At 36.0% G+C, this 26,564-nt stretch overlaps 2 protein-coding genes across 8 annotated transcripts; one reads left to right on the top strand and one right to left on the bottom strand.

Moving 5' to 3' along the window:
* Nucleotides 1-18,900: 18,900 nt before the first annotated feature.
* LOC139850474 (DET1- and DDB1-associated protein 1) lies at nucleotides 18,901-21,523 on the top strand. The gene is made up of 4 exons (XM_071840046.1): nucleotides 18,901-19,115; nucleotides 19,911-19,971; nucleotides 21,026-21,087; nucleotides 21,208-21,523. The coding sequence occupies exons 1-4, from the start codon at nucleotides 19,029-19,031 to the stop codon at nucleotides 21,304-21,306; spliced, it is 309 nt and encodes a 102-aa protein (XP_071696147.1). The 5' UTR covers nucleotides 18,901-19,028; the 3' UTR covers nucleotides 21,307-21,523.
* Nucleotides 21,524-23,174: 1,651 nt separating this feature from the next.
* On the bottom strand, nucleotides 23,175-26,301 carry LOC139847178 (heat shock cognate 70 kDa protein-like). 7 transcript variants are annotated; one of them, XM_071836807.1, is made up of 5 exons: nucleotides 26,142-26,301; nucleotides 25,831-25,930; nucleotides 24,540-25,701; nucleotides 24,274-24,476; nucleotides 23,175-23,658 (listed from the first exon to the last, which is right to left on the bottom strand). In XM_071836807.1, the coding sequence occupies exons 4-5, from the start codon at nucleotides 24,320-24,322 to the stop codon at nucleotides 23,276-23,278; spliced, it is 432 nt and encodes a 143-aa protein (XP_071692908.1). In that variant the 5' UTR covers nucleotides 24,323-24,476; nucleotides 24,540-25,701; nucleotides 25,831-25,930; nucleotides 26,142-26,301; the 3' UTR covers nucleotides 23,175-23,275. The 7 variants fall into 7 exon arrangements, with proteins under 7 accessions (XP_071692908.1, XP_071692909.1, XP_071692906.1 ...); XM_071836808.1 differs by having other exon boundaries at nucleotides 24,540-25,192; nucleotides 25,535-25,930; XM_071836805.1 differs by having other exon boundaries at nucleotides 24,540-25,446; nucleotides 25,535-25,930.
* Nucleotides 26,302-26,564: the final 263 nt, after the last annotated feature.

Consider the following 26,564-nt stretch of genomic DNA (forward strand, 5'->3'; position numbering starts at 1 on the left):
TCCATCCACCTACGTTGGCGATAATTCAAATCTCGTTGATTAAAGAGATGTTTCAAACTCTTATGATCCGAATAAATCGTACACTTGACACCATACAAGTAATGGCGCCAAATTTTCAACGCATGCACTACCGCCGCCAACTCAAGATCATGAGTCAGATATCTTGTTTCGTGTTCCTTTAATTGTCGAGAGGCATAAGCGATGACTTTACCTCTTTGCATTAGAACACACCCGAGCCCATTTAGCGAAGCATCACAATAAACCGTCATATCTTCCACACCTTCCGGTAATACTAACACCGGAGCTTGACACAACTTCACTTTTAACAATTGAAAAGCAATTTCTTGTTCGTTCTCCCAAATAAACTTAGCATTATTCCTCGTAAACTTCGTTAATGGAGAAGCAATCTTAGAAAAGTCTTGGATAAACCGACGATAATAACCGGCCAATCCGAGAAAACTTCGGTGTAACGACCCGTCAAAATCGCTATTGACGCGGCACGTTAATCATTGATTCCACAGTGAGGTTTTGACCTCTATATGATACGTTTTGATAAAATATTGCATTCATTAAAATAAGTGACTTTCTAAACATAGAAAGTTTTAAACATGTGGGCAAGTGCTTAGGTATAAGCAAAACCCCGAAATACATAAGTCTTTAATTTACAGGTTGACATCACAGTCCAATTATTTATTACACAACGCAGTTTTATTTTGAATGCAATAAACTTTGTACAAAGCATGAGAGACTCCATGCAGGCAACAAGCACATCACAGCGGAAGCATTCTAAGGACCTGAGAATAAAACATGCTAAAAAGTCAACACGAATGTTGGTGAGTTATTTGTTTAATTGCTCGAGTCATAAACATATATAAAGATAGACCACAAGATTTCATCAAAAGTTTATCAATAGATTCTACGTAACAGAGCACCCTGGTAACTAAACTTAACGCTATAGTGATAATTACCCCATTCGTTTTAATACACGCAAACCAACGTGTCTTAAACTCAAATAACATACGTCCGTTAAAAGGCTAGCGCTCTAGTTCGGACGGGGATGTCAAGCCCTATGGATCCATATACAATTATTCGCGCCCACCAGTCCATATCCTATGTACTGGCAGCTACTAGTTACCAAAGCTAAGGGATTTTCGGTTTAACTCAGTGTAGAATTTTGTATGTACTTGTGTCTTATTGCGTTTAAAATAAATTGCATGTATTCTCAGCCCAAAAATATTTAAAGCATTTAAAAAGGGAGACTATAACTCACAGTTCAATATTGAGACTCAATATTGTAGGCAAATTGCGTAGACGTAATGACGGTAGATGACTGTCTGGTTGGCCTTGGATTCAAGAACAATACCCCAAACAATACCCAATATTTCCTTAGCTTAAAGCGGTTTGAAACCCGAATTAAAACACCCTCGAATATACTTTATTATTATTAACTTAAATTAAAATTATAATTATAATTATAAATTAAAATTTACGTACATAAATAATTATGAAGAATTTCGTCGAGCAAAACTGACATTTTATAGTACTTTTCGATTTACTGTAGCTCATGCGATCGCATGAGTTTTCAGTGTTTTTGCCATGCGATCGCATGGCCTCCTTTTCTGTTTTTGTTTGCTAGTTCGTCGACATCAAATAGTGTTTTACTGTAGCAAATAGTGTTTACTGTAGCAAATAGTGTTACTGTAGCAAATAGTGTTTACTGTAGCAAATAGTGTTTACTGTAGCAAATCACTGTAGCAAAGTCGTTTTTACTGTAGCAATGTAGCAAAATACGGTTTCACTGTAGCAAATAGTGTTTTACTGTAGCAAATAGTGTTTTACTGTAGCAAAGTAATTTTTACTGTAGCAACTAGGGTTTTACTGTAGGAAAGTCGTTTTTACTTGTACATATATATATATATATATATATATATATATACATACATATAATTGTTCATGAATCGTTGAGAGTAGTCAAAGGTAATTGTATATATGAAACAGTTCTAAAATTTTGAGACTCAATCTAACAGACTTTGTTTAACGTGTTAAAATAATAAATCGTATAGAGAATTGGTTTAAATAAGTCAAAAAAATTTCGGGTCATCACAGTACCTCCCCCTTAAAGAAAATTTCGTCCCGAAATTTTGAGTAGTACCTGTTTCATGAGCGATATCAGTGAACAAATGTGGATACTTTTGCTTCATTTGATCCTCACGTTCCCAAGTAAACTCGGGTCCTCGTCTAGCGTTCCAACGAACTCTAACTATCGGTATTTTGCTTTGTTTTAATTGTTTGACCTCACGGTCCATTATTTCAACAGGTTCTTCGACAAAATGGAGTTTATCATTGATTCGTATTTCGTCAAGAGGAATTATGACATCCTCTTCAGCTAAACATTTCTTCAAATTTGACACGTGAAATGTGTCGTGAACACTACTAAGTTCTTGTGGTAGCCTTAATCGATAAGCAACTGCTCCAATTCTTTCGGTGATTTCAAAGGGTCCTACGTACCTAGGACTTAGCTTTCCTCGTTTACCGAATCGTACAACGCCTTTCCAGGGTGACACTTTCAACATGACTTTGTCGCCCACTTAAAATTCTAGCGGTTTTCTTCTTACATCAGCATAACTCTTTTGGCGACTCATGGCCGTTTTCAATCGCTGTTGTATTTGAATGATCTTTTCGGTGGTTTCGTGAATAATTTCTGGTCCAGTAAGTTGTCTTTCTCCTACTTCACTCCAACATATAGGAGATCTGCACTTTCTACCGTAAAGTGCTTCAAATGGCGCTGCGTTGATGCTCGTATGATAGCTGTTATTGTATGAAAATTCTGCCAACGGTAAGTGTCGATCCCAACTGGTTCCAAAGTCAATCACGCATGCCCGTAACATGTCTTCCAATGTTTGTATTGTTCTTTCACTTTGACCATCTGTCTGTGGGTGATAAGCGGTGCTCATATCTAATCGAGTTCCCAATGCTTTTTGTAATGACTGCCAGAAACGTGATGTGAATCGGGTGTCGCGATCAGATATGATAGAGATGGGTACACCATGCCTGGAAACTACTTCCTTCAAATATAGGCGTGCTAATTTCTCCATACTGTCTGTCTCCTTTATTGGTAGAAAGTGAGCTGATTTAGTTAGACGATCAACTATCACCCAAATAGTATCATGACTACTTGCAGTCCTTGGCAATTTCGTAATGAAATCCATGGTTATTCTTTCCCATTTCCACTGCGGAATTTCTGGTTGTTGCAGTAATCCTGACGGCTTTTGGTGCTCAGCTTTGACCTTTGCACACGTCAAACATTTGCTTACATAAGTAGCAATTTCTGTCTTCATATTAGGCCACCAATAAAAATTCTTGAGATCGTGGTACATTTTCCCGTTTCCTGGGTGAATTGAGTACCTCGTTTTGTGTGCTTCATCTAGTACTAGTTGCCTTAGATTACCATGTTTTGGTACCCATATCCTATCAGCAAAATACAGGATTCCATCGGCTTTTACTTCAAGCTGCTTTTCTAACCCTCTGCTCATTTCGCCTTTTTCATTTTCTTCTTTTAAAGTCTCTAACTGTGCTGCTTGAATTTGCTTTGTGAGATCAGTACGAATTGTAATATTCAAAGCTCGGACCCTAAGAGGTTTTACTCTTTCTTTTCGACTTAGGGCATCAGCTACAACATTAGCTTTTCCGGGGTGGTAACGAATTTCACAATCGTAATCGTTTAACAACTCTACCCAGCGACGTTGCCTCATATTGAGTTGTTTTTGATCAAAAATATGCTGAAGACTCTTATGGTCGGTGTACACTGTACACTTGGTGCCATATAGATAGTGTCTCCATATTTTGAGTGCAAAAACTACTGCTCCAAGTTCCAAATCGTGCGTCGTATAGTTCTTTTCATGAATTTTTAGTTGTCGTGAGGCATATGCGATGACTTTTGTGCGTTGCATTAATACACATCCTAAACCTTGGCGCGAAGCGTCACAATAGATCACGAAATCATCGTTTCCTTCCGGTAATGACAAAATGGGTGCAGACGTTAACTTCTTCTTTAATAACTGGAATGAGGATTCCTGTTCCGTGGACCAATCATACTTCTTTCCCTTTTGAGTCAATGCAGTTAAGGGTTTGGCGATTCTAGAGAAATCTTGAATGAATCTTCGGTAGTAACCAGCAAGACCTAAGAATTGGCGAATTTGTGTTGGAGTCTTCGGGGTTTCCCATTTACTAATGGCTTCGATCTTGGCGGGGTTAACTTTAATTCCATGTTTACTGACAACATGGCCCAAAAATTGTACTTCTTGTAACCAGAAATCACACTTCGAAAATTTTGCGTACAATTCTTCTTTCTTGAGTATCTCTAGTACCAGTCTTAAGTGTTGCTCATGTTCTTCCTTGTTCTTCGAGTAAATCAATATGTCGTCGATAAAAACAATGACAAATTTGTCTAAATACGGTCTACAGATGCGATTCATTAGATCCATGAATACTGCTGGAGCATTAGTCAATCCAAAAGGCATGACTAAAAATTCATAGTGACCGTAACGGGTTCTGAACGCTGTTTTAGGAACATCTTCTTCCTTCACTCTCAGCTGATGATATCCGGAGCGTAGATCAATCTTAGAATAAACACTTGATCCTTGCAATTGATCAAGCAAATCATCAATCCTCGGTAATGGGTACCGATTCTTGATCGTTAATTTATTTAATTCTCGGTAATCTATGCACATTCTCATAGATCCATCCTTCTTCTTGACGAACAGAATAGGAGCACCCCAAGGTGAAAAACAAGGACGAATAAATCCACGGTCCGATAATTCTTGCAACTGGTCTTGTAATTCTTGCATTTCTGAAGGTGCAAGTCTATATGGAGATCGGGCTACAGGTGCAGCTCCTGGTATGAGATCAATCTGGAATTCTACACATCTGAGTGGAGGTAGCCCCGGTAATTCTTTTGGAAATACTTCGGGATATTCTCTTACAACCGGCATGTCATCAATGCTTCTTTCTTCAGTATCGATCTTCTTTACGTGTGCCAAAATAGCATAACAACCTTTTCTTATAAGTTTCTGGGCCTTCATACAGCTGATAAAGTTCAGTTTTGAGTTGTTCTTCTCCCCACAAATCATTAATGACGTTTCATCCTTACGAGGGATGCGGATTGCTTTCTCAGCGCAAACAACTTCCGCTCTTGTTTTGGACATCCAGTCCATGCCAACGATTACATCAAAACTTCCTAATTCTACGGGTATCAAATCAATTTTGAAGGTTTCACCAGCGAGATTCATTTCGCAACCATGGCAAATTTTATCGGCTTTTATCAGTTTACCATTAGCTAATTCAATAGTATATTTATCGTCTAGAGGTAATGATGCACATTTTAGTTTAAAACTAAAGTCTTTACACATATAACTTCTATCAGCACCCGTATCAAACATAATAGAAGCTAATTGATTATTAACGGTAAACGTACCCGTGACAAGATTAGGATCCTCACGTGCTTTACTGGCACTAACATTAAATGCCCTCCCACGCGCGGGTTCTTTGTTCTTCTCCTTATCAGGGCATTGATTTATAAAGTGACCAGACTTCCCGCATCCAAAACATTTCTTGACATCGGTCAGTTTTGTCTTTACTTCAGAAACGGTGGCATAACAATCTTTCGCCACATGTCCTTTCTTGTTGCACTTATCACAGACCACTTGACAATAACCTGCATGATGTGTATAACATCTTTTGCAGAACGGATGGGGTCCCTTATAGTTTGGACTTGCAGTTGCCCCATCTTGTTTACCTTTAAAAGTTTCTTGTTTCTTCAGGTGAGTACTTTTGCCCTTATAGTCTTCCCATTTCCTCTTTCCTTCAGTTGTCTTGACTTCGGTAATTGGTGCCTTAATCGAACTCTCTGTGATCTGGTCCATGAGTTGGTGTGCCATTGTCATGGCTTCCTGCATCGTATTCGGTTTGGACGATGTAACATTTCCTTTGATATTGATCGATAAACCGTCAATATACATTTCTATCTTTCGTTTCTCATTTGGCACCAATTCGGGACACAACAAGGCTAGTTCCATGAAACGCTTTTCATAGTTATTGAGATTCGCGCCGATAACCTTCAGATTACGTAACTCAGATTCCATTTTTCTGATCTCGTTTCGAGGACAGTACTCCTCGATTAGCATCTTTTTCAGTTCTTCCCAAGAGATATCATATGCCGTATCTATTCCTTCCGCTTTAGCATAATTGTTCCACCAAGTAAGTGCACCGTCTTGCAACGTGCACGAAGCATACTTTGACTTGTCTCCGTTCGCACAATTACTGATTTTGAAAACGGACTCCATCTTTTCAAACCATCGGGTTAGACCGACTGGTCCCTCGGTTCCACTAAACGTCTGTGGTTTGCATCCTTGAAAAGTTTTGTATGAGCATCCGTTTCATGAGTTTATGTTTACGGCTGCTGCTTTGGCTGCTGCTTCGGCTGTTGCTTTTGCTGCTTCGGTTGCAGCAATTCTTTCATTCACACGTTTCTCGACTAGTTGCTCAAACTCAGCATCCGACATTTGAGACATGTTTCTTCAATAAACACAACAGATATAATTTAATCATATAGAATATTATAGGTAAAATGAGTTGTCAATAGTTAATCATAGCATATTAATAATATGAACCAATTATTATAAAAGCCTTTTCTTCTTATTAGCATTTTATAATTATTTCTAGGGTATTACCTACCCGTTAAGTTCATACATAATAGCTAGTACAAGGAATTAACTACTAAAATCCTAATAATATTCCACTATAAAAAATTATAGCGAGTTACTACATTATTATGTAATAATAATAATAATAAGAAGTAGTAATAATACAAATAATCATTCCATGCATTTATTATTAATAAACCAAAATAATACAATACCATACAATACTGATATTTTACATATGCTTATTTTACATAACAAGATAGAGTAGCACACATAAGCAATAAAATAGCGCATGGAAGATTTATGGTTGCGAGGTCGTTCATTCAGAACTATCAGAAACTTCTTCCCATTTGGTTCTCTCTGCCAATTGTTTGTGTGCACATGGTCCGACAGACATTCTGGCAGTGTATTTTATTTTTAGTTGGGGTTTTGAGGTATCCGTTACCTCAGTGGGTTTAATACAATAAGGGTGGTTACGGATCGAATGGTCCTGTTCTTTTTTAATAATTAAGGACATTTTATTATTGTGGTTGTTTTTATTATCTATAGCAAGTTGGAATTTCTCCTTAGTGATCTCTTTTATTTCATTAGCGAAATCCTCCTCCTTACTGATCTCGTCTGATGACGAACTGTCTGAGTCATGTGTAGGAGAATATGATGACGAACTGCAAGAATATGTACCGGTGGTCATGAACCGAAATCTGCCAGGCGTAATCGGCACAACCCGCCCGTCGGCGGTATATCTGGACCAATGTCCATATTTGTTTAGAAATGGACGATCCTCTTTTACTCCAGGGATCATGGGTCCATGCCAACGATACTGTGGCTCCGGAAAACTAAAGCTGGGTGGAGCTGGAACCTCCTCTGGGTTTACCGGGAGTTGAGATTCCCCGGCTAACACAATTTCTTCTTTAATAGGTATTGGAACGCCCTTTTCAGTTGTGGATAGAATAGATTCAGTGTCCGATTCCGAGTCGTACAAAATGATAGGATTAGAGGAAGTCATCTATCACATAATTGAAACAACAATTACGTTAGCATATAAATATATCACATATAATGTTTTTGACCAAATAATAAGCAAAAATCAGTAAAAACAGATATGGTCATAGTCCAGACTCACTAATGCATCCTAACAATTACCAGTTAAACACACTAATGTAATTTCTAGTTCCCTATGACCTCAAGCTCGGATACCAACTGTAACGACCCGTCAAAATCGCTATTGACGCGGCACGTTAATCATTGATTCCACAGTGAGGTTTTGACCTCTATATGATACGTTTTGATAAAATATTGCATTCATTAAAATAAGTGACTTTCTAAACATAGAAAGTTTTAAACATGTGGGCAAGTGCTTAGGTATAAGCAAAACCCCGAAATACATAAGTCTTTAATTTACAGGTTGACATCACAGTCCAATTATTTATTACACAACGCAGTTTTATTTTGAATGCAATAAACTTTGTACAAAGCATGAGAGACTCCATGCAGGCAACAAGCACATCACAGCGGAAGCATTCTAAGGACCTGAGAATAAAACATGCTAAAAAGTCAACACGAATGTTGGTGAGTTATTTGTTTAATTGCTCGAGTCATAAACATATATAAAGATAGACCACAAGATTTCATCAAAAGTTTATCAATAGATTCTACGTAACAGAGCACCCTGGTAACTAAACTTAACGCTATAGTGATAATTACCCCATTCGTTTTAATACACGCAAACCAACGTGTCTTAAACTCAAATAACATACGTCCGTTAAAAGGCTAGCGCTCTAGCTCGGACGGGGATGTCAAGCCCTATGGATCCATATACAATTATTCGCGCCCACCAGTCCATATCCTATGTACTGGCAGCTACTAGTTACCAAAGCTAAGGGATTTTCGGTTTAACTCAGTGTAGAATTTTGTATGTACTTGTGTCTTATTGCGTTTAAAATAAATTGCATGTATTCTCAGCCCAAAAATATTTAAAGCATTTAAAAAGGGAGACTATAACTCACAGTTCAATATTGAGACTCAATATTGTAGGCAAATTGCGTAGACGTAATGACGGTAGATGACTGTCTGGTTGGCCTTGGATTCAAGAACAATACCCCAAACAATACCCAATATTTCCTTAGCTTAAAGCGGTTTGAAACCCGAATTAAAACACCCTCGAATATACTTTATTATTATTAACTTAAATTAAAATTATAATTATAATTATAAATTAAAATTTACGTACATAAATAATTATGAAGAATTTCGTCGAGCAAAACTGACATTTTATAGTACTTTTCGATTTACTGTAGCTCATGCGATCGCATGAGTTTTCAGTGTTTTTGCCATGCGATCGCATGGCCTCCTTTTCTGTTTTTGTTTGCTAGTTCGTCGACATCAAATAGTGTTTTACTGTAGCAAATAGTGTTTACTGTAGCAAATAGTGTTACTGTAGCAAATAGTGTTTACTGTAGCAAATAGTGTTTACTGTAGCAAATCACTGTAGCAAAGTCGTTTTTACTGTAGCAATGTAGCAAAATACGGTTTCACTGTAGCAAATAGTGTTTTACTGTAGCAAATAGTGTTTTACTGTAGCAAAGTAATTTTTACTGTAGCAACTAGGGTTTTACTGTAGGAAAGTCGTTTTTACTTGTACATATATATATATATATATATATATATATATATATATATATACATACATATCGTGCAAAAGTGCATATCGGCACCGGTCTCCTTCGCTTATCACCATGAATAATTAACTCTCCCCCACTTAGGGTCTTCACACGAATAAACTTATCATGGCATGCAATATCGGCTCTATGACGATCGAGCCAATCCATACCAACGACAATATCAAAGTCGCCCAAGGTCATTGGAATAAGATCAATTTTAAAGGTTTCGGCACCAAAAACAACATCACAATTTTCACACACATCAACCACTAGCACCGTCTTGCCGTCCGCTATTTCGACTTCTATCGGACGACTTAACTTAGCTAACGGTCTATTAAGTTTAGGCACAAATTTAGGAGACACAAACGACAAATTTTCACCGCTATCGAAAAGAATCCTTGCCGGATTAGAATTAACCATGTAAGTACCTGAGACAACTTCGTGCGATTGTTTGGCTTCATCATTGGTCATCAAATAGTTGCGACCCCTAGCCGTACCCGCCGCCTTCTCTAACCGTTTCACATTGTCGTTTCGCAAGTCGGGACACTCCGGCTTCTTATGCCCTTCTTTGCCGCAATTAAAACAAGTGACTTTGTTTCCGGAACGTGGTTTCGGACACTCACGAGCCATATGACCCGGTTGCCCACAATTGTAGCACGTATAAGAAAACCCGCCGGTAGTGCCCTTCTTTGCACTATTGACACTTTCGGCCCCCCTCTTGCTCTTGCTCTTCTTGCTTGAGGCGTTAGAGTAACTAAAACCTTCAAATTTTCTTTTGGAAAACATGAAATCACTCTTTCTTGGAACCTCCGGCTCAAAACCCCGAGCCAACTCGAACAATTCATCAAAAGACTTAGCCATACCCCGACTAATCTTCCCCTTGTACTCATCATTCAAAGTACGGTAGAAATCCTTCATGAGCTTATGATCATCACCAACATATTCCGGGCAAAAACGAGTCTTTGCCAAGAATGTAGACTTAAGAGTAACTAAGTCCATTGAGCCTTGTTGCAAATGGTGCAACTCGTCCCGGATTCTATCGAGGTCGGAAGAAGTTCGGTATTCCTTGAAAAACTCCTTCTTAAACTCTTCCCACGTCAAGGCCATACATTGTTCCTCACCATACAAGTTGATTTTATCATCCCACCATAACTTAGCCTCTTCTCGTAGCATGCTAGAGCCATACCTCGCCTTCTTCTCGGGAGGACATTCCGAGGTACGGAAAGCTCCCTCAATATCGGAGATCCAACATGTACTTTTCAAGGGATCTCGCACCCCATTAAACATCGGGGGTTGAGCATCCTTGAAGTTTTTGTAGTGGAAGTCCCGCCTTCCTTCGCCTCCTTCACCGCGAGGATAGATATTCCTAGCGTCAAGGGCCTCTTCGATAGTGGCCTTCATTCGTTCATTTATCAAATCGGTCACCTGCCCATCGACCGAATCTTGAAAGACCTTTCGGACGTCCGTAAGAAAATCCGCTTTTAACTTTTTAAAGACGGCCTCAACCTTGGCCGAAAACTCGGCGTCCTCGCTTGTACTTCCGTTATCATGATCGGGACCGTTTCTCGTCTTCATTCTATAAAACGAAATAGGTTAAACCACAAAAATGAAAGGACAATTACATGTGTATATACATATATGCCACACTACTCCATCTCGCTCAACAATCGTCGTACATTGCTTGTTTGACACGATTTGCACCCGTAGTGATGGTAGCTAGTCATTACTACGCGAGCACATCGCGTTAACTCGCTAGTACAACGTCCATCTCGCTTGATGATTGCTAAACACAACACGACAAATAGCGCATGATTAGTTCACATAAACCTATGCACTAACCATCCCGATCCGACCCAAAGTCCTACAAGTCCAGCATAAACGCGCACACAAAAAGTCTAAGTCTAGGCGCCTATCTCAAGTCATCTAAATCCCTTAGACCATGCTCTGATACCACTTGTAACAACCCAAACCAACCCGCGAACAAACCACGTGAAAATACAAAATAAAAAAAATTTGCTGCACAGTGAACTGGCGCGGCGCGCCATTCGGGTCTGTCCGGAAAGTCTCAAAATGCGAAAAAGATTGACTAGTTCCCGACACTTTTAGACGAAACGCTTTTTACCATACATCCAAATATGTAAAACTAACTTGTTTCAAATATAAAATCAATGTTTTACAGGCGGGGCCCACATCGACCGTTTTACGAGTTTAATACAATTTACGAGTTTCGACCACCAAAAAGTTTAAGCTCCAAACTACACAATGATCATGGCGTTTGGGATTAAACTACCCAACTATCGGTCAAACTCCAAGAGCTACTAAAGCCAAAAGCGTCCCCTAGCATCAAGCGGGATCTCTAGTCCAAAACGATGCCCTTACCCTTGTCCAAAACCGAACCTATAAAATGGTAAACAACGAGAGGGTAAGCAAAGCTTAGTGAATGCAATAATTATACGAATACATATATAATTATACCTACTTGCATACACTTACACCAAACCGCAAACACGCTAGCATACACACTTAGCTTACCGTCACAATAACGAGCTATAAATCACCAATACTACAAGCTAGCATAATAACCGCATATGAATATAACTCGAATAATATAATATGCTTACAACACAAATAACCATGATTAACCAATAGTACAAGGGAACGGCGCTCGCGAAAACGCCATCGGTGTTCATAACATCCGTTAGGGCACTTAACACCTCGCACCACTAACCCCTAGGGTGGCACCTTAACACCTCGGCACATCACCCTGAGTGGCATCTTAACACCTCGATGCATCACTCATTATTTTTATGGAGTGGTGTCTTAACACCTCGACACTACACTCCTAGGTGGCATCTTAACACCTCGATGCTACACCCGAGTGGCATCTTAACACCTCGATGCTACACTCTTCACGTGAAACGTGGTGTCTTAACACCTCGACACTACACATTTCACGCTACAACAAATAGATACATTATATACCTACACATATAATTATTCCACTCACCTCAAAGTCTTGTGAAAAGATACCCGAGCTTGCAAGACCTCAAAGTAACGTACCTATCATATTATACACATCATCAAACGCAAACTCAAGTCGGTCAACCAAACCCTTTCACCATTCTAAGCCATTTTGACCCAATGGTGCAATTTCAACCCATTTGCACCCTTAACCCTAAATTGGGTCAACACACACCAAAACCCTAATCATTCGTCAAGATGGGTTTAAAACACATTTAGGTCACAAGGCTAACTCGTTTTCATAATTGCTAGGCCACTTAGGTCATTAAAGACCCATTTGACCCATTTCAAGGTCAACACACCCATTTGGGTCATCCATGCCCAATTAACACCCATTTACATATCATTGAAGTGTTCTAGTACTTTAACTAACTAATTAGGTTCATAAACATAAATTAACACTTTGAAAACCCTAATTAGTTACCTTTGAGTCTACATGACCCAAATTCACCCAAAACCCCCAAATTACTAGCAAGTGGGTTTTGTGTGCATCACTAACCCAAACCCTAACCCTTAATGCAATTAAAGTAAGAATCTAGGTTTTAGAACTTACCAACACAATCACTACGTAGCTAGCGACTAGATGAACGACTTTAGAACTCGCACTAAGACCCGATTCAACCTCCTTTACCCTTTAATGAAGCTTTCTCACTCAAGAAATGCACTCTCTCACTAGAATTGAATTGGAGAGGATAAGGTGGTTGTGAATGGAGTTAATGAGCTCCCAAAACTGATCTAAGGCATTAAATTTCGGACCCCGAGGTGATTTTACCAAAATGCCCTCAAAATATCTAATTAGAAAGAAAAGGGGAATCTGTCGCAGACAGATGGCGCGGCGCGCCACCTAGTCGCGCGGCGCGCGACCTCCCAGTTCAGCATCTTTTGTCTTTTTAATTATGTGCAACAAAAACCCCAAACTCGAGTAACTCATATACACATATGTACACTACGAATATTCGGGTCTTACAAGGAAAGAGGTGTGAAACCCTAATCTCCAATTGTATTTCAGAGTATTTTATAGTATATTGCGTTTGTGGAGTATTGAACAAAAATCCTTCAGGAACCCCTAATTTTGTTGAAATCTCCCGTATTTTTTTATTTTTTATTTAAGGGTATTTTAGATACATGATTAAAGTTGTTTTATTTATTAGCTAATAATGAAAGAGGATGAATATGGACCATTAGATTAAAGGGTAGATTAATGTCTTTTGTTAATCTAAGGATCTTAAAGGAGGTTTTGTAAAGATTTATTAGCTAATAAAAACCCTCTTTTAAGGTATAGAGTGATTATGTGATGAATTGATCAAATTTAATGGCGATAATATCATTACACATCTTAAATATGTAGTCGACCTATATAATAGGAGAAATGACTCGAAAAGATAACCTAAGTTATTCAATTTGACAATCAAGTTAACCCCCAATTTGACTAAGCCCAAAAAGGATTCCAATTTAGTTTTTGCTCACAAAAAAGATTGCGTGTTCAAATTTTTTTAGAATTGAGGTAATATCCAATGAACACAAAATCTAAAATCGCGAATTACTTCAAATTGATCAGACTTGAAACAGATTCCTAGAGCTTCGATTATCATTTTTTGTGAAACAACTAGATCCAAAATAACTAGATCCAAAACATCGAAAAACAATGGATCGACTTGTTCATCTCGACTTGTCCAAACAACTTATTCATCTCGATTCATTGTTTTTCATGATGTTTTGGATCTAGTTGCTTCATAAAAAATGATAATCGAAGCTCTAGGAATCTGTTCCAAGTCTCAATCTGAAGTAATTCGTGATTTTAGATTTTGTGTTCATTGGATATTACTTCAAGTTTGAAAAATTTGAACACACAATCTTTTTTGTGAGCAAAATTAAATTGCAATCATTTTTGAGCTTAATTAAATTAGAGGTTCTCTTAACTGATTATTAAATTGAATAACTTAGGTTATTTTTTCGGCCCATTTACCCTATATAGTATCATATGAGATACTTTTGAATTTGAATAGAATTTTAACACGAAACTGTTCTAAACTTGAATCTACTTTTTTCTATACTACTGTTAGTAGTCAAAAAGCATATTTATAGTTTCAAAATTAGTTATTTATTGACCCTAGTCGGCTGTGACTTTTAAATACGGTATAGCACGAACCGGCCTCTACTATATTGCTCATGCTGGTTTTATATCCAACATTAACTTTAGATGTTTGCTTGAGATGCTACTAATAATAGGCGGATCCAATGCATTAAGAGGGGGGCCGCCCGCCCCCGGTGGATTTCGAAATTTTAGTGCAAATTTTTCCGTTTTTCGATTATGCCCCCGGTGTAAAAAAAATTTTGCCCCAAACCCTTCATATTTTGCCCCAAAAACTTCGTATTTTGCCCAAAAACCTTCAAATTTTGCTCAAAAAACTCTATATTTTGCCCCAAAACCTCTATACTTTGCAATAAAAAATTCCCTACGTTTTAAAAAAAAATTCGCCCCCGGTGAAAAATTTTTCTGGATCCGCCACTTCACTCACTCACTACTATAACACCCTAAAACAATGGTGAAGTTTCCGAAATTTGAAACTGAAAGTACTTACTTATAGCGGTTACACATGGAACGCGGCGCAAATCTTTATCATGTCGCGATAATAGCGAATTAGCATGTTAGGTTGTGGGTTCAAGGACCCCACTAATTTCAATTTTTTTTACAAAGCATTACTTAAATTGTACACGACACTACTAAATTTGATGATATGACCCAATATGTTTTTATAATTTATGAAATTCGAACATAAGCAACCTCAAAATATATTTAGAGGACCCCATTAAATTTTGATCATAAAATCGCCGTTACGTCGAGATCACCCTAAAAGTTACACCAGACAAAAAAATACCTTTTAGTTATAACACTGCACTAAGCTACACGGAATAAAACAATCAAAAGTAGCGGCCGTTAGATTATTAGGACGCCCTAAAATACTATTAGGTGTTCGGAAATTATCGAAGTTGGCGGTAAATTCCGTATTGGGGTGAGCCAAGCCCATGTGATGTAATCATGTAAATGCCTTTTATAGTTTTTGACGATGGAAGTAATTTCGTTTATTTGGTTTGTTTTTCACTATAGATTTTAGCCAAGTTTTATTAGACGTGTACATGTATTAATCTTTGTATAATTGTATATAATTAGTATTTTCAATTACTAACTAGACTTGATTGATATCTGATTAGTATAATTTAGATGGTAGACTTGGTATATACAAAGACAAGTTTACACTATATTTTTGTCTAATAGGAGTAAGTTTAAATGAGACGGGGCATGTTCAAACGAGAATCACAACAAAGGCGAGAACTGCGAGAACGTTTTAATTTCATAGTTTTTATGTATTTAATTGCAACAAATTACATGCAAATGTTAATTATTGTTCATATCAATAACAAACATATGTTCATTGCCACAAATTACATGTTAAATTGTTAATTATATAAACTTGTCCACATGTTCACAAACAAATGTTCACATGTGAACGCGAAACTATATATTTGATTATATAGGTAATATATAAGTTTTTTCAAGCTATTTTATGTTCATTCTTACTTTTTATCAACATTTATGGGTAATTAAATTTACTCATATGTGAAAATCTTTGTAAATTAATAGTTCTCGCAGTTCTCGTCTTTTTTGTGGTTCTCGTTTGAACTTTTGACTAAGTGAGACTATGGGCTAACAGACTATTAGAATCAAATCAGGCCCAAATTTAAATTAAGCAAAATTAACCGAACTAATAGTTAAATTTATAGGCCAGATGCTCCATTCTAAACCAAATAACTAAACTCTATTAAAGTTTGATCCAACAAAAAGGACCCAATTTAAACTAAGCCCAAATTTAAATTAAGCAAAATTAAATTAAATTAGGATTAAATTAAATTAAGCAAAATTAACCGAACTAATTTGAATCAAGCCCAAATTTTTATTAAGCAAAATTAACCGAACTAAGCAACATTAACTAAACTATTGGAGTTTGATCCAACAAAAGGGCCGAATTAGATTGGTCCAGTATCAGAGGTGCAAAAAACTTTCAGTTTTCGGTTATTAGAAACATAATTTTTTTAATCAATTTTTGGAAAAACCAGTTTCGATTCGTTTTCAGTTTTCCCGAATCAATTTTTAGTCGGTTTTAAATGATCGGAATCAATATTTCCGATTTGCATCCAGTTTTTTCTGGTTCGATTTCTTCCGCAGGTGCCAAAGAAAAATGTGAAAAAGCCTGTTTGTTTTTATGAATGAGTGATGGAATTTCGCTACCTCCAATCTCTACCGTAGGTGCCAAAGAAAATGAGAAGAAGCCCGGTTGTTCTTAATAGTGATAAATATCATTTAAGTCTTTGGGTAGCACCAGTAGACCTTTTACTGACTCTAAGACCCAACATTATAGGAGTAACCTATACTCGCTCGCTCCCTTTCATCCGATGTTTTATTTGACCACGTCCAACGATGACATATTTCTTACCAGGACATACCGCCACATCAACATGGTTTCCCCATTTCCTCCCAAAGACATGGACACTGATAACAATCACATACTTCCTCAACAATACATGACTCACAATATTAGTTAAATAAACTAGAGTACAAGTTTTGAAGTTATGAGTAGAAATAAATATATCACAAGCCTTCATTCAGGAATATGTGTAAGAAAATATCCGGTACGAGTCAAACAAAGGTGAGCCTATGACGAATGACATCAGTGTCTTTGAGAGCGGGGGTGAGGACATGGTGAGCATGGATACCGTTATGGATTGCTTTATAATAATGACATTAGGATTTTGCTAACGATAATGTTTAGAATTGTCGTTAACATGCATAAAAAAACTTGTACATGGTAATTACTGTTCACTTAATGATAGTTATTATCAAATTGTATGAGAGAGTAAAAGTAATTAAATCTGATGTTTTTTTTCAAGATAATTACAAATTACAAAATGAGAATAGAAGTAAAAGAAAAAATTATGTCCATAGTACCTGTGGTTTGCTCATTTTTTCACCACAGCACCTAAACTTTTATTTTTGCTTCGATGGTACCTAGGGTTTCAATTTATCACTGAATTGGTACCAACCTCTAACGTCTGTTAAACTTAACTGTCTATCCCCTCACATGCGTGGCACATGTGAGGGTAATTCTGTCCATTAATTTTTGTTGTCAATATAAAAACACCAGGATGTGTCTGCTTCGACAATTAACAATACCTAAAGATAAACCCTAATTTACAAATCGTCTTAATCGATTCCTAATTACCCTAATATACTTTCTTGGTTATGCTATTTGGGTTGACTGATTTGGGTTAGAGAAAATAAAATACTTTAGTCATTAAAACACTATTTGTTGACTGATTTTAGGTTGACTGATTTTAGGGTTTTGGGTAAAAAAAAATACATTTTGGGTCAAAATAACCTACTTTAGTCATTAACTCAACTAGTTATGAATGATTTTCTAGTGTTTTAGGGTTTTGGGTAAGAATTACACTATTTGTTGACTGATTTTGACTTTGGGTCAAAATAACCTACTTTAGTCATTAAAACACACTTTAGCACTAAAACAGTATATAACTTAGCTAGTTATGAATGAGTTTCTAGTGTTTTAGGGTTTTAGGTAAAAAAAAAATATATACTATTTGTTGACTGATTTTGACTTTGGGTCAAAATAACCTACTTTAGTCACTAAAACATACTTTAGCACTAAAAAAGTATATAACTAAATTAGTTATGAATGATTTTCTAGTGTTTTAGGGTTTTGGGTAAAAAAAAAATACACTATTTGTTAACTGATTTTGACTTTGGGTCAAAATATCCTACTTTAGTCATTAAAACACACTTTAGTACTTAAACGGTATATAAGTATTACCAAGTTGTTATGACTTTGTTATTAACACTATAAAACAGTATTACCAAGTTGCCAACACTTTGGCATTAACTCTATTGACTTATTTGTTATGACTTTAGCTTTGGCATTACCACATTGGATTTAACAGTTCATGTACAAATTGCAATCACAAAATCAGTCAATAAATAGTGTTTTAATGACTAAAGTATTCTTTTTTTCTCTAACCCAAATCAGTCAATCCAAATAGCATAACCAAGATAGTATATTAGGGTAATTGGAAATCGATTAGGACGATTTGCAAATTAGGGGTTTATCTTTAGGTATTGTTAATTGTCGAAGCAGACACATCCTGGTGTTTTTATATTGACAACAAATATTAATGGACAGAATTACCCTCACATGTGCCATGCATGTGAGGGGATAAACAGTTAAGTTTAACAGACGTTAGAGGTTGGTACCAATTCAGTGATAAAATGAAACCCTAGGTACCATCGAAGCAAAAATAAAAGTTTAGGTGCTGTGGTGAAAAAATGAGCAAACCACAGGTATTATGGACGTAATTTTTTCAAAGTAAAAACTCTGTTTTTCTTTTGTATCTAGTTAAAAAATCAAAAATGAACCCATGTAGATGTCGTGTTCATTGTTATCCCCAAAAACACAAACACAAGCCGGCAAGCCGCAGATTAATATAATTAAATTAATAAATCACTCTGCTACATTATATCATTATTTTTTATTATTGTTATCATTTCTTGATCTGTTGTGTGATTGGATTGAATAGAATGGGGTCTCGAATTGATGGCAACTGGCCATCATTCGATCCACATAACTTCACCCAACTTCGCCCTAACGATCCTTCTGCTCCTTCCGTAAGTTTCAATTCACATTTTTTTCTTCATCTTTCATGATAATCATCATGATTTCATTTTATATTTCATATTATTAAATCTAGGGTTTTCTTTACTAATTGAACTGTATGTATGGTAAATTACTTGTTATCAATTGTTTGACAGTGTGCAGTTATAAGCTCTATTTTAGTGTTCCTTGAATTAATATATGCAAATTTTGCTGAATTCACATATGAAATAATTTATAACAGTGAAACAGGTGCAAGTTATCTTGTGTTGTTTGTCTCCAAAGGTTTTTACTTTTTTTTTTTTTTTTTTTTTTTGTAATAAGCATATATATGGTTGAAAGCAAAAAGGAAATTTTGCTACATTTCATGGTATGATGTATACAATGTTTGGAAGTAACAATGTGGTAAGATGATAGTGTGTAACATTTTTATAGTATCACATTCACTTGCACTTATAGACAATTTCTTCAAAATTCCATTTTTGGTGCATTATGTTAACAATTACTTTACTACAAGTATTTTTTTGTAGATTGTTTCCGCGTCTTTTTGTTAGTAGCATAATCACACAGAAAAATTTAATTTTTGACACACTAAAAAACAGCCGTTCTTGTCTGATTTAATAGCTCGATCACTCTTCTCTACTATATTAGCTAGATTGTGAACACTAGTGTTCCTTTTTTTGATTTAATGTCTTCGTTGAAAAGTTCACGTGAATATAACATTGTATAAACCTTTGCTGTATATTCAGTCATTTAGAGTTATGATATTTTGTTAGATTACGTAAGCAATTTTTTATTCATTTTTTCAGAAGAAGACACCGATTACGTATCATCCAACTCATGAACGGACTCTTCCACCACCCGACCAAGGTAATATAATCATTCATACACTCGTATGTTTCCTGTCTTTCCATCTTTAACTTTTTATGTGTTCTACGTCGAGTTTTTAGGTGCTATAAACATTTTTGTTGTGAAAGTACAATTAATATGTTAAGTATGTAATGCTGTGTTATTACTATAATAATCATCGATTCAGGAGGTTTCGTTTGGATACAATTTTGGCAACTTTCAACCCATTTGACCTAACTAAAACCGTTTTGGTTGGTCATTTGTGGATATTTCCTCTGTGCCGTTAAAATGGCAACATGTGGTTGGGGTTTTACTAGTTCGGCTTGTTTAAGAAAAATATTGAGGGTGCTGATTACCTCTTTTAATTGAATGATTCAGCACTGAATGTTGGACCATTCGGCAACCATTCAGAGTTGAAATACTCTCTTAACCATAAATTACTTAAATTTTATATAATATCCTATTTAAATTATATCAATAACACTTATTAAACAACTATAGTGTGTTTTATTCATTCAAAAGGTTAATAAGGTAATTTTACATCATTCATATTGTTCATTCAAATCGATTATCAAACATGTTATTCTCATTCAGACTCTTTGAATCATTCAAATTATGAATCGTTCAACGTTTAATCATTCAGTTTTATTAAACGCTCATTTAATGTGTCCGAATCAAAATAATTAATTGACAATTCTATTGATGGTAATGAATATATATGACCTTAACATGATAATAAGTTAAAAAATGAAGTGGCTTAACCAATGAGGTAATAGCTCAACAATACCGCTCATTCTTGAGCATGAGATTCGGAGGACGTGACCCGGGTTGGGTTTTCCCAGCTCGAAATACGTGGCCCGGATTCAAGTAGGTGTTGTAGGTTTCCTCCTGACAGGTGTTCCGGATATGATCGGGTGGGTGGTTCCACTTGTGCTGGACCCATCAGTGACTCCTAACATGCTGTTAAAAAATAAAAGAAAATGAAGCGGTTTATAAGTTTCATTCATGGGAAAAAGGGTGACAACTTTGAATTTATTTGTGTGTATTGTACTCTTAATGCAAGTCATTTTTGCAGTGATATCTTCGGAAACCAAAAACATACTTCTCAGGCAATTCTATCAGCGTGGTGACGAGAAGGTGAGATTCTTACAAAAGATCAATGTGTATTTTTGCCAACATTACATGCTTTGATTCAAAAAGACGACTTTGCCCTTTTCAATCTACTGTATTCATTAGAATCTGTTTCCATTTTTGCAGTTGAGACCAAAGAGAGCTGCCCAAGAGAATTTGGCACCTGAACAGGACTACAAGCATCCAAGAGCTTCTGCTCCTTCGTCTTCAGAACCTCAATCGTGAAACTTTTTATTTAGCCGAGCTTTTCGAAAATTATCTGCACATTTATGTAAATATTCATCGTGGTCGATGCAATATGTTGTGTGGTTTATTTAAGTTATGATACTATAGAGCAAATTGTATGCTTCTTGGTGTGTACCATCAAATTTACACAGACTTGTACATTTTACATGTATAAATAGCCCGAAAATCGCATTTGCACACCAAAAATAGGACTCTTATGCAAGTTACCTTTTAAATACTACAGTACATAATGATTGTTTGTTACCTAGATGAAGCACATTTATACATGAATTACCATGCTAATTCGTTTACTTAACATCAGGATGTTTTCTTAATATTTTCTGAAAATTGTATATTTAAGTCGGTTTGAATAATAAGATATTAGAAGATAAATATAACTCAAGAAAAGTTTTGAGGCTTTACCTGCGGTAATTTGCACGACACTCCATAGCTTCTTCCGTTGATATCATGGTATTTTTGTATTTTCAACTTTTTTATATTTTATCTACTCCGTATAATTTTAACTACATAATTATTTACTCCGTATAATTTGTCTGTTGTATATTTTTTTTTTTTAAACGGCGATTTTTTTGACATCAGTAGATTATTTCTTTCAACGGCCCTCATCATTTGCACGTAACACACACGTTCGGGAGGAAACCCGAACCCGTTCGACAGTACCTGGGAACACATCCATTCGGGCAGTGGTTCCGGGTAGGGTTCCGTGAACGAATCCGGTAAAACCTCCCTATAGGGTCAATATATACCACATAATGGTGTTCAACTGGTTTAAAGAAAATCATGTCATCCCTAACCCATGACCTCTCCCTATCTCATGACACAAAGTACATGGGGAGAATCGTTGGGCTATGCCCGCAAGTTCATTTGTCTGTTGTCTATGTAAGTGCCATTTCATTAAGTTATTATTACAGTAGTAGAGTTGAATAACTTAGACTTATATATTCTTATCTTTATTGTTAATCATTAATAATCTTTATTTACTATTGTATTATGCTAATTTTGAATTAGTAATTGTCACCAGTTCTTGCATCTAAACCATTTCATAAAAATATTACTATAACATTTTGGTTTGTTACCCTTCTTCTAGGGATTGGCCCTGTACTTGTATATTTATCTGTATGCTACGCTACTTTCATGCACAGCTAAGACACAGGGTAAAAAGTCAAACAATTTAACTAATCACTATCACTATCACTATCACTATCACTATTCACTATAATATAATAATAATAGTAATAGTAATAAACATAAACACACTATATCAAATTACTACAATGAACAATATGATCCACATACATACTTTAAGCTGTTACAAAAATCATTACTAATAGGCTTGATATATCATTTCGCTACTTCGTTTTGACATATTACAAAAGTATTTATGTTTAATCCCGCAAAGTCGTTGGTTATAAACCAGTTATAATAATTATTAAAACGTTAAACACCATGTTGACATAACAGTTATCGGTACCTTGACACTACTCTTGTACAAGAGGACTCCCACAACGTTCAACAACCGACTCAAAACACGAGTGTTCAAAAGAAACCAATGACTAACTTGACCAACAATATTCAAAAACACATGAAAAAGGTTTATTTCGTGCAATTTGTAATTAGATGTGTAATTTGTTGTAATTGGACGTAACTACTCAAATATCGACTACTAGTCTTTAGCAATTTTCAAGTACAATGTTAAGAGCATTTGATGCCATTCAAGTTAGCAATATCAGTAGTGTCGTCCCGTCATCGTGTTTATTTCTTTCATGTATTTACTAATTACTAAATTGTGTTCTGTTAGTTTACCAACTACGTTTTTATGACATGTCACATTATGCTATTAACTTCAACCTTCATGTATGAAGGTTGAGATTATCAAATAAAAACTACTGCATATATAATTAAGATCAGACAAGTACTAGAATGTAAACTTCATTTATTTAGAAACTAATCAAAATATCTTTTGCTTTTTTGCAGAAATTAACCGAACAGAATTAATTGACTTCTTCAATCTTAGGACCGGCACCACTTCCACCAGCAGCCGAGCCATTCCGCCACCCTTACCAGGAACACCACCAACAGTTTGGTACATCTTAGCAATTATAGGGTTACAAATACCCTCCAGCTCCTTCATCTTCTTGTCTGGAATTTCTCGCATCTTTATAAGCACCATTGAAGAGATCTCTTCTGCTGCAAATTGTTTCTCTTCACCTTTGTATGTAACCTGACTTAGTGGTCTGTTAGCAGGACCAGACATGACCTTGGATGGCCGCAGCTTTATGTCACTTTGAACGGACGGATCACTGACCCTTCTACCGATCAACCTCTTCGCATCTACAATTAAAACAAAGCTTATTGTAAGTCTTACTGACATTAGTAAAAAAACAGAACAAAAACTAGGGCAAACATATAATTGCACAAAGTAGTCATTAATCCAAAAAGATTTGACAAGAGTTTAATGCAAAATAAAGAAGATGTTAAACAAGCAAAAAACATGATAAATCATATAACACATTATGTAACATTATCAGACTTTGTGTATAAACTTAAACAGATATCATGTATATACTGCATAAACAGAACAATAGTATAAGTAAATAAATTATTCCTTCAAGGTTGTCCAGCTTGAACAACATAAATGTTCAAATTTTTCATCAAATATACTAATCAGATTTCTAGGTTTTATAACTTAGATAAATTTATCACCAACAATCAACTATATACACATTGTCCAACTATAGTAACAGAGCAACTATATACACACAGAGCTAGTAAGCTGTAACAACAAATTACAGATCCCAAATGCATTACGTATACGCATTCACAAATCAGAAATTCGAAAATAATTATTAAAGCACAATATAATACTACTAAACCCTAGGTCTACAAATAACAAATATTAAAAAAACATAAATGTATATAAAACAGAGTGAGGCGTGGAACGTTTACCAAAACCGCTATTACAGGGATTCATAGCCACTTGATTCTTGGTAGGCATCGCCGATCAAACGTCCAGTGTCCGTAAACGCAACATATGATGACGTAGTCCTCCTGATCATTAGCGATGATCTCAACCCTATCGTGCTTCCATACTTTGACGCACGAGTACGTCGTTCCTAAATCGATTCCGATTGCTGGTCCATCACCATTTCCTGCCATATCGTCAAGTTAATCAAAAATCACACGTATAATGAACTGAAGTCGTCGTATGATACCTGATATAGTGTTGACTAGCTGCTGCTCAGCTACATGCATGGCACTGCTAAAGCGTGCATTACAATGAATGTATAACGATCTGTTACCCATTTATAATCTACATGTTATGAGTTTGACTTTTAATGGATTTCGAAATGTTCATATTTACTGAAGAGATGGTAATGGAACACAATATACTTTGCGTGCGTCTGTACCACAACATATGATGATTCATGGTTTAGGAACGTTTACTCTTAACATGGAACGATATGTTGGAGCCAAGGTAATTGGTGATATTCTATATGTGAGTATAAGCGGTTGGAATTAGACTCTGGATATTTCTAAGCAATCTGGCTTTACAATTTAGTAGACGATATTTGTAAAGCCCATAGTCAAGTTGTAAAGCCAGATTACTCAGATTGGTTCCACAGTCAAACCCGAACCGCTTATACTCACATAGAGAATATCACTCATTTCCGTGGCTCCAATATATCGTTCCATATTAAGAGTAGACGTTCTTAAACCATCAATCATCATATGTTGTGGTACACGCGCGCAAAGTATATTGTGTTCCATTACCATCTCTTCGGTAAACATGAAGATGATGGAATCAATTGAAATTCAAACTCAAAGTAAAGGATGTAGAGTATACGTAAACAGAACTCCACTCCATCTACAAAAATACCACAAACAAAGAATATCTCATCGTCACTCGATCTAGAAAAATGCCACAAACAAGAAGTATCTTCATCGTCAGCTAGATATTGGTGTGGATCTACAAAAGGAATTATCCTGTATCGGACCATCTCATCATCGTAGACCATCTCATCATCGTAGGATATGGTGCAAATAACATTTTCCGCATCCATATCTCGATCAAATTCAATCAAAGCATTATCCGTTTTCAGCTGGAACTCGACATACAGACTGGTATCCCATTTGCATTTTCAATTGCACTTTCAATTCCAACAAATGTGTATATAAATTGTAAATGTAAAACTAAAGTAAGTCATACCTAAAGGATATCAATTTGTAACGGGATGATTCACCAAGCCTCGTTAACAAAATTGTATAATAGCAATTCAAAAGCGTAATGACCACCGGTAGCTCTACGTGTCATTGTTGTGTCAAATCAATAAGTCTCCACGCGATAACCACGCCTTGGGGTTCTTCACCAGCATTCTGGAAGAGTAAGTAAATATAGAGGGTGAATTTTCAACTCTGTTTTTGTTGTATTCCCTTATAAAAAGGGCATTGTAACGGATTAAAAAGCTTCTCCTGTTTTAATTAATTTCCATCCAATAACTTAACAATTTTAGCCATTTGCTCTGGATTGTTTCTGAGATGAGGGGTGGGTGGCGGCGGCCTCTCTATTAGACAAACAATACTACTATTCTCCATCTCTTTGTTTCTGAAAATAAATAAAAATTATAAAGGATGATCCCAAAATACATACACCCAAAAACTATATATACATCAATTTTTCAAACCAAACCAATCCTAACTTGAATAAATGCCAAGAAACAAATTTATTCAGATGATATACATGACAAATCCCTAAATCCGATGAAATATATTCAACGACAATATAATAATTCAATGAAAGAATACATATAAAATACCTTTTTATTTTCCTTTTCGGAGAGATGTGCATCTTTGCTTTGCTTGATTTAGGCGTAAATTTGGATGGTAGATGGGAGTAAGATCGTATGAAATTAGGGTTTTCTTTAGTGATTGATTGATTGATTACGGCAGCGTCGTGTCGTGTCGTGTCGTGTCGTGTGGATGGTAAACGACTCAATTAAAATTAGTGTCCAGTCGGCCACTTATATTTCTTTGTCAAAGCCCATTAAGAAGCCCAACCATTGTTGAGTTCTTTTATTGGCAATGTATTATTTTTTTTTTTCGGTGGAAAACATAAATATAAATATATAAATAAAACGGAAATTTTTCATCGAAAGATGAAAACCCGAGAAATTACAAGAAGGAGAATTGTATATGATTCTCCAAAGATGTCTATGAAAACATTGAAAAAATTGATAATG

Source organism: Rutidosis leptorrhynchoides, chromosome 5, assembly GCF_046630445.1.
Source record: "Rutidosis leptorrhynchoides isolate AG116_Rl617_1_P2 chromosome 5, CSIRO_AGI_Rlap_v1, whole genome shotgun sequence".
In the NCBI taxonomy this organism is placed as follows: Eukaryota; Viridiplantae; Streptophyta; class Magnoliopsida; order Asterales; family Asteraceae; genus Rutidosis; species Rutidosis leptorrhynchoides.

Excerpts from the sequence above, each read along its gene's own strand:
- LOC139850474 (XM_071840046.1), top strand. The coding sequence starts at position 19,029 with ATGGGGTCTCGAATTGATGGCAACTGGCCATCATTCGATCCACATAAC. Across the intron at positions 19,116-19,910 it reads ACGATCCTTCTGCTCCTTCC|AAGAAGACACCGATTACGTA; the intron begins GTAAGTTTCAAT and ends TCATTTTTTCAG. Across the intron at positions 21,088-21,207 it reads ATCAGCGTGGTGACGAGAAG|TTGAGACCAAAGAGAGCTGC; the intron begins GTGAGATTCTTA and ends CCATTTTTGCAG.
- LOC139847178 (XM_071836809.1), bottom strand. The coding sequence starts at position 24,322 with ATGCCTACCAAGAATCAAGTGGCTATGAATCCCTGTAATAGCGGTTTT. Across the intron at positions 23,659-24,273 it reads TCCCTGTAATAGCGGTTTTG|ATGCGAAGAGGTTGATCGGT; the intron begins GTAAACGTTCCA and ends TTTTAATTGTAG.